The sequence below is a fragment of the Melospiza georgiana genome, chromosome 1 (genome assembly GCF_028018845.1).
Source record: "Melospiza georgiana isolate bMelGeo1 chromosome 1, bMelGeo1.pri, whole genome shotgun sequence".
NCBI classification, from domain to species: Eukaryota; Metazoa; Chordata; class Aves; order Passeriformes; family Passerellidae; genus Melospiza; species Melospiza georgiana.
This window is the reverse complement of record NC_080430.1, coordinates 101,938,979-101,952,448: the sequence shown is the minus strand read 5'-3', so window position 1 is coordinate 101,952,448 and position 13,470 is coordinate 101,938,979. Positions and strand designations below refer to the sequence as shown.

Below are 13,470 nucleotides of genomic sequence, written 5' to 3'. Positions count from 1 at the left end.
TTTTGGTGGAGTCTATAAATTTCTTGTGTATAAGCTTCTACAAATTTTATGGCAGTGTGCTTTGTTTGAGTCTGCTCTTGAGATTTGTTATAATGAAAACTGTTTCCACTAAACTTGTGTTCATCTAGAGACACAGTTCCTGCTTAACTCTTTACAGCAGGGATACTTGAACAAAGATATTTTGTATGCTGGTCTGATATTTCTCTTTTAGAGAATTACCTGGAAATGGAGAATAAAGGGAATGAAAATCTGAAGTGGAAAATATCATCTTTTGCACCACCCTATATTAAAGTGAGTGAATGCTTGCATTGGGACTTTTATGCCAATGTCTGGGTTTTATTTTAACTTTTCTCTTCCTGCTGTGCTCTCTCTTTCCCTGCTGCCTCTCAAGGAAGAATATATATTTGAGCATGACCTCAGTTACAAAGGTTTTTTTCCTCTGTTCATATCAGGGAAATGTTTTGCTCCTTTTTTTCATCCCTGATGTGTTCCCTGACTATGAATCAATCAGTGCTCTGTGGTACAGTTTCTGCTTCACTTACTGCTTTACAGAGTTTGCTTGTGCTCATACAGTGTCATCATCCAGATTTCATTAAGTGATCAAGCATAAATGAAAGATAGGTATGTCTTTTTGGCTGCAGAATGCCAGACTTGTGCTGCTGAAATTGCACTGTACGTGGTGTCTCGGTAGAAATTTGAGTTAGGTCAAGGATATTTTAATTACAGTGCTGTTGCCTGTGCCTAGCTGTTGATGTTTGTAAATGCTTCCCTATTTTTTGATAGTCTGAAATGCTGTGATGATTTTGGATTTTATGCTTGAATTATTATTATGCTCTATTGTTGTGAAACTATAAAAAATGTATAGCAGTACCCATGGGTACTTTGTCATGTTCCAGCCAGTGCACCACCTCTGAACTGTAAGTCAGTAGTAGTGGTGACTGGATTTAGTAGTTTCAGTCTCTATTAATTTGCTTTTAGGGAATCAGTTTTAATTCTTTACTTAAAAGTACTTTAATTGAGTGTATTTTCTTCAGTCTTCTGCAAGGGGGGTGTGTGTGTGGGTGTATTGTGTGGTTTCAGGCTATTTTTTTCCTTTCCCTTCAAATCTGACTCACAAATTGATTTGCAGGGCGTGGATGGAAGTGGCACTGTTTATAGGGTTCCTTACTCTGCTTTTGGATTTTCCCATGTTTCTGGTACCCTTGAAGTTCATGAACAAGAGAAGGTAAACACTTATAAATATTTCTGGCATATTAGTGTATCTCAATTGCAAAATAAGATCTTAAATGAGAGATAAATTTTATTTGATAATGATAAAATGTTGGCCTTTCAGTACTGGGCTCTGGAGTGTGTCAGATATTCTGCATCAGCCTAATTCAGCAGAGTTAATTCTAAGAATTCATGCAATCAAAGTAGTTTGATTTCAAAGTGGTGGTGTGTTTATGTTACTCTTTGGGGTTTTTTAAGGACAAATTATTTCAGAAGAGAAAATTATTTTAAATGTTTTGTAAAATTCCAGAAGAAAATGGCAAATAATCCTGCGTTCTTACAAAACTTGTGTAAGCACCTGATTCCCTTCCTTGAAGCATTCTTGCTATACTTGTTCAGGGACAGCTGTCTGCTCCTAAAGTTGGTTTCATTTGACTTGCAATTTTATCTCCTGGCCAGTAGAGGGTTTCATAACCACAATTATAAAGCACATCCACGGATAGACTGAATGGATTTATAAGAGTCCTTTCCTCCCTCATCTTCTCTCATAATGCTACTTGAGTTCAATCTTTTCATCTTCCTTAAAACCTATCTTTTCATTGTTATGGATAATTATTTCCATATAGATAAAATTTGTAATCTATTTACAAGAATAAAAAACCCATTCCTGACCAGTTTCATAGTAATTTCATAATATTGCAAGCCATTATTTGAATTTAAACAATTGTATTTGCCTTAGCAATCCTTGTTCAGGCCTATTTGAATACCATTTACATCATTGGCATGCCAGGCTGTGGGCTGGAGCTGATAAGGTACAGTGCTATCATGGCTGGCTGTTTTTTTTGCAGTGGATATTATGATTGGCTAATGAGATGTAGTTGTAGTGATCTATTCTAATCTGCTTCTCTTTTTCTCTTCTTCCCTCAACCTCAGTTCTGAAAGTTTATTCCTGAATTAACCTGGTACAGCACTATATGGAGACAAGCCATTGTTACATAGGTGGCATTTAACGATGATCAAATTCATAGGTTGCAAGTTGGTTTAAATTTTAGGCTTTCTAATAATTGTAGTGCAGGAATTTCAGTTTTGGAGCTGGAGGAGTCGAGTTGTTCACAACTTAGTTGCCAGATGAAGGAAGTTTTTTTCAGGTGCACATATTTCCCTTCCTGGTCCCCTTTCTCTCCATTTTACTAACAGAAGTAATTGTGCCAGCACTTGCACAATTGCACAAAAACTCAAGTTTTGTTCAAAACTGCTTGCACAACAGATTTCATCCATTTTTTCCACTTGCGGGCGGAGGAGGATTAGCTAGTTGCATAGTTTTCTGCAAGATCACCTGTGTGTGTCATGTGTGTTCTGTAGTGTGTAAATTTTGTGCTGGCTGAACCGTAACTTTGTACAGGTTAAATTGTGAAGATCCTGAACCTGAAGATTATTAGTGTTCTGCAAAATTTTCCTTTTTTTTTTTTTTTTTTGCAGGTTGCTGTAATTTTTTCACCTAGAGATACAGGAGATTACTCCCAGTTCTGGGACCTTGAGTATTACTCAGTTGGAAATCCAAGCAGGAAATACAAATTAAAATTTCAGCTTTCTGGAAATGTGAGTATATAAAACCTATAAACACTGTTTGAGCTCAAATTTTTGATAACATCTTGATTTTACTATACACCTCTCTTTTATGTATACATTGGTATATTCTGGGAAAACTCAACCCTGCTAGTATTTTTGCTGGATTAAATTGTATTTTTTTCCTTAGGTTCCTTTTCCTTATGTGATAATGCATTATCTTTTGCCATTTATGGTATAAAAGTATTTGTTATTTAAAGAGACTAGAGACAAATTTACATTCTATGGGAATTGTTTCTGTAGACAAAGGTATTTCTCTCAGTTTTGTTTGTTATTTTGCTTGCTGGTTTTATTTTTGTAAATAAGTAGTTGACTAACTGACCTTTTTTATAATACATAACTCAGTGTAGTTTTGGAATTTTCAAATATCCATCTTGCAAATGGGTATTTGTGTCTCTAATAAAACCTGCTTCAGTATTTTATCAGAGTAACAATGTAGGTGGGGATAATTGTGAAATTTATACATGGCAGCAACTGGGTTTGAGCTTCCCTTTGCTCCGCTTTTGTTCCTCAGCTCAAACTTCACAGTAAGGCTTGGAAGAAGTGGGTTGGGAGTTGCAACTGGTTTTTTGTGCTCTCTCTCCTTACCTTGCTTTTTATCCCATCTTTACAAGAGGAATTTACCTAGGACAGAGGATTTATTACCATAAGGAAGAATTAATTATAATGGTTAGTTAAATAAACTGAATGTGAAGAGCTTTCTACATTCAGTATGGCATGATTGCTATCTGTGCTTTGCTGTCCTCTTTAGAAGGTTTGACTTGATTTTTCTAAGAAGTCCACTCAAAGATTTGGGATCTTTCTTTGGAGTATTAAGCATGCTTGAGTAGTAAGAACCTTACTTATCCTTCTTACATTTGTTTTGTAGATTCCTTGTTCTTTCCAAATTAATTGTATTGAAAGAGTACTTGTAAAAAGGTTTAATATTAAACAACTTCTGATTTTTTTTTTCTGTATAATGTTTGGTTTTAGAGGGTTTTTTATGTAAATTTCATCAAATTCTTTGGTCACAATTTTCCTGAAAATGAGGAAAACATCTAAATCATTTGTCTTTTTAAAGCTAGTTGAAGTGTGGAGAAGATTAATTCTTTAACAGAACTCTAGAGTTTTAAGGAAGTCTCTTCTTAAAACGTGACTAGTTGTCAGAGTTGTGTAAATCTTTGAGCTGCATTACTTGATATTAATGTTTTCAAACTACTACTGTGTCAGATTTGTTCTTGATTTTTTTCAGAGCTGTTAACAATTAGACCTTGATAGCATCTCTGCACATGGGAGAAAAGTTAGTAGAAAATACTTGAAATGCATGTCACGATCATTTTCAGAAAGATTTGCAAAGGAAGTACTGTATTTATCAACTAGGTAGGGAACATCTGTTCAGAAGAGGGATCAACACAGAATATTTAGAGTGTTGCAGCTTTTAGTTGAGAAGACAAGACAAGTGAATCATAATCTGTTATCTTCTTGGGATCAAGAGTTTAGGCAGTGTAACTAAAACTTTGAAAAGGACTTGGAATCTGGTGGCTTTGCTGAGGCAGAGGGCTACAGCTGTGGTTAGTGTGACTTTTGATAGAATAAAGGGGGGAAGAGTGACTGACTGTCATTCAGAGTGACTGAGTGATGTTTATTTATAGCACCACTTCAGAAGAAATGAAAAATTTGAAAGAGCTCAGTAAGGAGCTAAAAGAACATTCAGTTAGGAAAATCAGTGGCACATATCACTTTAATGTTTTTCCTGACAAATTAATTGACTGTAATTTTGATTATGCTCTACATGTGTTTGCAGTCCTCACCATTGGAAACTGTAGTCAGGAGTTCAGCTCATCATGTCTCTGAAAGCAGTCTGAGAGACAGAGGAAGGAGGGATTCTCTGTGTGCTCTGAGCCCCAGCCTCTCAGTGCTGGTCATTCCAACTTAGTTTTGTCCTTTCCTGAGGAACATTTGCTCCTGCTGCTGGGAGCTGCTCCTGGGGGCTCTTTGAAGATCATTGAGCTGAAAATGAATATTGTGCACAGGAGTCTTGGACTGGTGTTTGGGTCTAACTATCAGTCTCTTCTGGGTGAACTGGCAAGCACCTGCCACAAGGCTGAGACAGCAGCAAAGTACTGACTGCTCCTTTAGCATCTAGAAAGTTGAGGACTTGATAAGGAACCCCTGTTATTTTTTAAGATATTACAAATGTTGAATGCATACCATTTTTTAATTTACATGGTTTATGGACTTTAAAAAGTTAAATAATGTACATAAGTAACAATAAATAAGTTTGAAAGTATCAGCAGCACAGAGCTTCATTATCTTTGTATCTCAGAAGTGAGAAGAGGGAAAACCTTTTTAAACTCTGTGAGAAAAATAATTCAAGTTTTCAAGGTATATAAATTTCTGTGTTCCTGAGGTGTCTTTGGAACTGCAGCGCTCAATTGTAACCATTTGGAATGTTAATGTACTGCTCTCGTTTGAAACAGCAGAAGTCAGTACAGGCTGTGGTAAAGCAATCAGTATTTCAAGATTCCCTTATCAAGACTGGGGTAACTTGTGATCATTTTCCATAATGTACCTTATTCTCATGCAGTCAAATTGCCTTTTGATAAATTAGAATTTGAATGATAACAGGCATGATGTCCACTATTTTTCACTATGTGGAAAAATAAAAGCTCTTGAAATGACACATGTGCAAATCCCTTCTTGTCTTTATCAGGTTCTACTGGGGTTCATGGGTTATTTGCAACTGAAAAATATATTCTTTAAAATAAGATTAAGAATTTTTTTTATGGCTGTTGCTATTTCTGACAGACTGATTAGCAGCTCTTTCAATAGAAGAAATGAATGTCTAAAAGACAAGTTTGTCATAGCAGCTCTATTGAAGATGAATCTATTTTTTTCATCTTCCCTGCGTCAGGGAATCAACTGCTTGTCTAAAACGTCAGCACCATTTCAAAAATTGACATAATGTTGTACAACCATAAGTGTAGGAGGTTCTTTTGGTTCTTTAACTTTGTTTAAGATGTTGTGACCCAAGGGGACTTCAAAGAATATCTGGTAAGATTCACTAAGCAACATGGAATTTGAAATTGATTATTTGTCCAGTTATTCCCATTGGGTGATCTGGTCTCCCTGTGTTAGAATACCCTAAATGGGGGTCTTGGTGATGATAAATATTTTGGCCTAATTTCTGAATGCAGAAAATACCATATTGTGCATTATCTGTTTCTCCTTCTCTGGAGAGGCCTTTCTTTGAGAAGGATATATTGTTCATAGTACAAAATTATTACCAAGCTTTTTGCTGTCTTAAGAATTCAGATTATAATGCTGACTTATGTCTTCCTTCTTTCTGAGTAGTTATTTAGCCAACTTGGTTGTTCTTGGGGCATGTGGGCATAATATCTGCAGAGGAAGTGAGGCGTTTTTTGGCTTTTAGTAAAATCTTGGTTCCTTGCAGCCTTTTTGAGGTTCCACCTGCACTCCTAGTTTGTTGTGAACTGTCTTGTAATAAATATTTGTAAAACACAGAAGCCTGTTGATGTAGTCCTCCTAACTAATTGCTTCCATCATGATGATCCAGACTCTCATGCTCCTGAAAGATTATTCTTGAAATAAAGAGTCTTGCATTGGGTTAGGGGAATGACTTACATTCCTGAATACTTAAGTACTTTTGAACTTGAAGTTTACAATCTTCTCTGGTTTTGCCAACAGAGTACTAAAGCAGAAAATGAAACGCCAGTCGTGAAATCTTCTCCAAGTGTCCTTAAGAAAACTGAGCTTGCAGTTACACCAGAAAGGAAAGCTTACCCTGAAGGACAACCAAAAAGAATAAAGTATGTATGGACAAAACCTGACAAGAGTGTGTCTGCAGCTGGGCAAGGTGGTGAGGGAGCAGAACCCAACTCCACAACCAAAACCTTTTTTACCATTGGGACATCTGTGGGGTGGAGCAGGCTTCACAGAGAGTCTGTGCAGTCCCTGTCCTCAAATGGTTTTGGGATTTACCTGGTCAGCTTGCTGTGACCTCACATCTGACCCTGACTGGAGCAAGAGGTTGGGCTACAAACCATCTGAATATCTTCTGCCCTGAATGATCCTGTGATTCTATGTTAGAATAAGCAGCTGTAAAAAACAGACTTGCCAAAAACTCTTGGTGGCTTTGTATTATTCAATCTTCCATGCTTTTTGTTTTCAGTTGAGTTTCTAAGTTGTCTAACTATGATATGCTGTGGTGAATGAAATGGTCTTGGCAGTAGAATTTTGTCCATGCTTTTTATATATTTGCCTTTTGGATACTCCAATTGACTACAAAGTACTGCATGTCTTAACCTTGCTGTTCAGTCTTAAGTTAATTGTCAGTTCTTTTACAATGGGATGATGTGAATATGGCAGGAGAGTAAAACAATTGGTCAAATCTGCAATCTTTGATAAGACTCTAGGTCTCTGGTAAAGCATATGGGGGAAAAATTCAGACTGTGAAAGTACATATAAGGAAATTCCTGTATATTTATGCCAGAGTGATACTTTCATTATTCTTTCTAGCTAAAATATCTTGCCTACAAAACTTGAAGTGAGAGAGTAGGTTTTCTGGATCTTTCAATTTTTTATGATTTATTCTCAGAAAATACACTTGTTACTTCAAGTATGCAATCAACATACACTGATCATACAGGTCAGAAATGTTAATATCTTAAATTCCTTTTTCAAATCAGACAAAAAGAGGTCATTCAAGGGGTGTATGCACCAGAAGATGTCTACGTTTTTCCTCTAACCAGAGTTGGGGAAGCGTGCACGTTAAAGGTACACTTGCGGAATAACTCCCGCACAACACACGTGGTGAGTCTGACAGATTTAATCTTAAATAGATACTTGTAAGTCCTTTCAGTGCAGTTGCTCAACTGCACTGGTTTTTTCTCTTTTACTCTTGACAAAGATTGCAATAGGACATGTCTTAGTTTGCTAGTACCAAAAATCAATATTTGAAGAATTTTGATGTGTAATTTTTCTGTTTTATCTGATTGAATAACTGAGTGTATTTGTAATATATTAATAGTAAAGTATGGTAGATCATAGTTTGCATAGGTTTGTTATTATTCTGATTTCTTGATTTTAATTTTTTTAATTAATTCAAAATATTGAGGTTAGTTTTTTTTCTTTACTGTTCAAAATGTGGGCATTCTCTATTTTTAAATCCTGGGTGTGTGTAAAGCTGTATTTGTAAATGACCTGATTTATCTTACGCATGTCATAATTTGAATATGATGGGCTTAAATATAGTGCAATTTTAAGCATTTTGTATTAAATTACAGCTGAAATTTGTAAGTCCCAGGGAGCCTTTCTACATCAGGCACTTGAAATACTCTCTAAGGTGAGTAATGCATATGCTAACATTTTCTCCTAACAAAAAAATTAACCAAGTAATTCAGTAAGATAAATATCTTCTATATATGTACAGTGCTAAAATGTACATATAAATATTCTGGATTCTTTTGTTTGTGGTTGCTGGTTTGGTGGGGGGAGGGGGTTGTGGGGCTTTTTTGGTTGTTTTGTTTGGTTTTGGTTTTGGGTTTTTTTTGTTTTGTTTTTTTTTGTTAAACTGTACTCTCTAATCTCTGTTCGAAACAGAATGAGCCCACACAGTTATTTCTGCATCTGCCAATTTCTTCACTGCAAATTGTTTCTAACCGTGCTGCTGCTTTTAATGTTAAGCCTAATGCTTCATGTAACCATTTGGCATGCTGTGCACAATCAAGTCACTCCTTCCATTTATACTTTCTTCACAACAGACCAAGCAAATTGCCTTCATCATGCTTCTAATTTGACAAACCTGCAGAGCTGCATCAAAGATTCTCTGCAAACACAAGGTTTCAGCAGCCACTGGAATTGTCTGGTCATACCAACTGTTTCAGCATTTTACCTGCATAAAAGAAATTTTTGAGTTAGTGATAGCAGTCCCTAAAAAAAACCCCAGTCATCTGTGGAGTTCATTACAAGTATGTGCCAGTGGTATTAGTCATCTCTTCAAGAAGTGCAGCATCTCACATGCTCATCTGCAACAGTGGGGTTGTCAGGAAGCAGAAATGCAACTGTTTCATTAGAAATGGTAGCATACATTCTCAGTGTTTAAACAGGATCCCATTTTAAACGGAGGAAAGCTAAGGCTATAGAGAGCAGAAATTGTGAGCAAATCGTAAATGGAGTTAGATATTCTGCCTCCTAATCTGCCCCACATTTATCACAGAGGGCTGTGGTGGTGTTAGCCAGAGGTATTCAGGGTATTCTTAAGGCCACTTCTCAGTGCCAAGTGTTGTAACCCCTCTTAGGCTTGTGTTAGTGCTTCAATTTAAATGTCATCTTTTTATTAAATATTTCACATGAGAAGACACAGAAGGCTTTTTTGGTGGGGTAATGACCAGGATAACATCTATTCAAATAAAGACAACTACCTGGATCTGTCTGAGGCTGTACAGCAGCACACAAAGGACGGGATGACTTGATTTAGACATCCTTGACAAAAAAATAGTAACTTCACTAGACGATACTTCGATATTTCAAAAATATTTTTGAGGAATGCTGTAGAAACTATTTGGTATATTTTCTGCATGAGATTATGCACTCCTACTGCATTTATCTAAAGTAGACTTAACAAGTTTAAAAGTCAGTCTACTATTTTTTTCCTAGTAATTTTGGCAGTTTTTTCTTTGGTTGTAAATACTAGCCTTTCCTATTTAAAAAAAATAATTTCTCTGAAGTCAACATAATGCTCTCCCATTTATGAGCATAAAGCACAGACGATTTGCTTGACTTGGATAGATATTTTTTTAAAAAGTGTTAGAAGTGTTTTAAAAGGCTTTTATTCAAGAATAGCATCAAGGAGGATATCAGTAAAGCTGCCGGTAACTGTTTCCTTCTAAACTTGGCATCTGAGGAAGTAATGGTCAAAACTAATTGGATGAGAAGACTCTTTGCAGGAACTTGAAATATTAATCTGTAAATAAGAGTATAAGAGTAGAAAGTACCATCTACTTTTATGTTTTTTGCCAAAAAATTGTAATGTACTAAATGTGGTCTATTGGATGCTCGTAATTTTGAGGGCCAAATTTAAAAGTAATCCTGTGTAATCAAGTTTTAAATCTCGACAAAGAAAGTGAAACTTTGTAGCTAATATCAAGAGTCTTGTCCTTCAGAATTTGGTGTAGTGGTTTTGCCAGTTCTTCAGTTGATTATGCAATCCCAAGTACCAGTACACAGCTCTGCTGTGGAATTCTGTCTCCCAGAAGAGTTCTATTTGTTGACAGACTAGAATTTCTTCTACTGCAAGGAGAATACTTTTAACAATATGACTCTTAAGTGATACAAAAGTATGAATAAAGCATTAAAAAATGACAAATTCCTGTTTCTGGAAGGACTACCAGGTTGCTATGCCTACTTTAAGCTTGAGAACAAAAGTGTTCCAATTTTACTGCTTTCAAAAGCCATCTGATTACAGAATAGTATATTTTTCAAATACTACTATAAGGTAAAGCTATTTGTTGAGTTGTTCCCTTCACTAATTATTTTTGTTTCCAGCAGCCACCCTTCTGGGTGTCAGTGGTCACTGTTCATTGATGAACCATCTGGTTACTATGACTTACGCTGGGCTAACTGCCCATACTCTTCTTTTTCATCTTACTGCAGTGTTGTGTTTTGAGGATTAGAGGATTAGTTTGTCTGTGAAGCAGGCTTCAGACATGCCTGACTTTTCAGAAATATCACTGGAAACTGGTGCAACAACCTGTAAAAGCCATACACTAATCAGAGACTAACTGAGGTGCTGGCATAGTGGAGAGTTTGAAATAAAAGGGGTGTTTTAAGAGAAAAAGAGTTAACTGCAGCAGAATTCTGCTTGTCCTGAAACTGTAGTTTTTTATTACTGTACTTGAGAAAAATCTTCCAGATTGCCTAATTTCTGAGAACATTTATGTTATGGAGTAGCCCAAAGAGCTATTACATTTGGAGTCTGAACTTTCCAGTCTTGTAGCTGAGAAAATGAAATGGAAGCAAGTGTGATGAGTCTTTTCTCAGTTGTGAGAATTACAAAACAGACTACATGATGTCTGGTTTACTCTGCTTTTAGGGAAGAACAATAATGTGTTTAGCACCTACCCAATGGACACCTGAATTTAGAGATCAAGAGGAATTCAATATGGTTGTCATTTGCTAAGAACTGCTCTGCCTCAGTACCATTCAGGCCATATGGTACATATACTGGAAATTAAAATTTGACAGCCAGATGTGGCCATCTTTTTGAAAGAGCAATACCTAACTTACTGTTAAGTTTTTGATAAAGTGTAAGTTTGAGAATGGTAATATTGTTCTTTTTGAGTAAGTGTTATGTAATGTATCAGGGAGCATACATATATTATTTTGGAGATGATACAGACTTCTGCATATCTTCTGGCTTTCTACTGAATTTACTTTTACTTCTGTAAATTCTCAGGTGGCCTAGTTACGTGCAGCTTCACACTCTATTCCTCCTAAAATTTATGTTTTCTAACATAATGCAAGTTACAGATTAAATAATCATACCGACATCCTTCACTTTAAAAAATTGATTTTCTGTTAAATGAACTGAGTAAATATCTTCAGCCTGTATATCATAGATGGTTAAAAAGACAGACACTGCCAGATTTGTTATACAGCACTTGGCAGTCAAGAATGAGACATGAAGCTGATTTGGTTGTATTCCTTTGGTGCAGTGTTGGATGTAGTTCACTATGGTACAATCAGTACATTATTTTTGTATTCACCTGATGAAAAAATACAGTAGCATCCCAGTCTTTATTCTAAATGTGTATGCTCTTATTTGATTGACCAGGACGTTGTTGGGGGGGGAAAAAAAGTACTGGTGTGGTTACTTGAGCACTAAGGATGATACCAGCAAATGAGAATTGTGTGTAACGCAGGTGTTATGATTTCGGGTGTGGGTAAGGGATAGAGTAGAAGGGTAAAATCACAGACTGATTATGATAGCTTGAATTAGTGTAGAGAAAAGGAGTACAAAAAGGTAGGAACACTGTGAGAAAAAGTAGGAGAAATAAGCACATGCCAGAGGACTTTGGACGATACTGTACACTCTTAAGGAAAGGAAATTGAAGGAATAGTAAAAGCAAACAAAATTGTCTTCTCTGTTTCTACTAAGTGGGGATGTTCTATCATTCCTTAGTTTGTGCCTGTTACTGCCACCTGTTTCAGAGCTGGATGTTTCTATTGGATGCCATGGAATCCAATAGACTGCCACTCAGAATTTTCAGCTATTGCTTTTACAGCTTATATTTTTAAGTAATTCAGTCTAGGCTTTTGGCAATTAACACAGATACCCATTACATTTGATATGTTTTTTATGTAATACAAATAGAAGAGGAAAAATGGTGTAAGAAAAATGGTGTAAGATTTCTAAAATGCTGTTTGAGGATGGCTGTACTGATTTACAATAATTCAACAAAATATTTCTTAATGTGTGGGCAATTAAAAGTAATAGAATTTAGTAGCTTCAAATGCATGGATTTCAGAAAAGACTTGGAAATCTTAGTGTACTTGTGTGGTGTTTGAAGGGAAGAAATGTAGTCATTTTGCTCTAAATAAAGATTATGCACTGTCAATATTTCCAAGGCAGACCAAGCTTACCAAGGTAAAGCAGCAGTAAAGTATTGTATTACTTTGTATAATCAGAAGGAAAAAATGACCTTGAAGATCAAAGCCGTTTAGAAGAAAAATAGATAATCAAATCTATAAAACTAAACTTGATGATCTGGTGCACATCCAGTATACCATTAGGGTGAAAATCCAAACTAGACAAGAATTTGTCTCTCAGGTAGTATTTACTTGTTTATTAACAATTTCTGTGCCCACAATTGCCTTTTTAGATCCTGTCACTACATTGCTGTGCCAGTCCAGTTCAAGCCAAAGGTAGAAGGAATGTTTGAAGATGTCTTCGTTGTGCTGACAAGCAAATATGGCCCAATTAAAATTCGGCTTTATGGTAAAGCTATTGCAGAAAAATAGAACAGTTTTTTTACTGTTTGTAAGAATTTATAACAGTTAATATAATTTAAAATATTAAAAGATTTGCTACTACATTTCCATACTAATGTCCTACTTGTTTTGCCCTGTGATGCTGCTTTGATGAAAAGTCTTCTGTAAGATAAATTATGGTGCTTGTTTCACAAATCTGTTTTGATAGTAAAAACAGTGAGAAATAACATTGTATGTTGTAAAGTTACCATTTTATAATTTATGTTTCTGCACTTTTAAAGGAACTGGAAGTTTTGTATTTTTGCATTTATTAGAAATAGCTAGATACCGATATATTTTATTTTAAACATTGTAAATTCAGAAATAAAATCTATTTGTAAACAGTTGGTTCTACTTGATTTCTGTCTGTTTCAGAGAATTGTTTGCTGTACAGGATCAAGCTGCCTTCACTTAGACAGTGCTAAATTTTTGGGGGACAGTGAGGGAACAGGGGTAGGCACTGCAGTCCAGAAGCTGATCTATGAATATCACATTTCCATGAGGTAATGCTGGGATCTGACAATCAGCCCCCACCTTTTTACACAGTTCATTGGCAGGCATAAGCATTGTTTTTAATCTAACAGTGTGAAAACAATGTAAATTTTA

General features: G+C 35.8%; 1 protein-coding gene across 1 annotated transcript in view; it reads left to right on the top strand.

Moving 5' to 3' along the window:
• CEP192 (centrosomal protein 192) overlaps nucleotides 1-13,208 on the top strand; it is a 74,671-nt gene extending 61,463 nt beyond the window's left edge. The window contains exons 50-56 of the mRNA XM_058024289.1: nucleotides 212-291; nucleotides 1,130-1,225; nucleotides 2,689-2,808; nucleotides 6,523-6,644; nucleotides 7,524-7,647; nucleotides 8,121-8,179; nucleotides 12,717-13,208. Coding sequence (XP_057880272.1) covers nucleotides 212-291; nucleotides 1,130-1,225; nucleotides 2,689-2,808; nucleotides 6,523-6,644; nucleotides 7,524-7,647; nucleotides 8,121-8,179; nucleotides 12,717-12,855 — 740 coding nt within the window. The 3' untranslated portion in view covers nucleotides 12,856-13,208. The remainder of the gene's footprint in view (nucleotides 1-211; nucleotides 292-1,129; nucleotides 1,226-2,688; nucleotides 2,809-6,522; nucleotides 6,645-7,523; nucleotides 7,648-8,120; nucleotides 8,180-12,716) is intronic.
• Nucleotides 13,209-13,470: the final 262 nt, after the last annotated feature.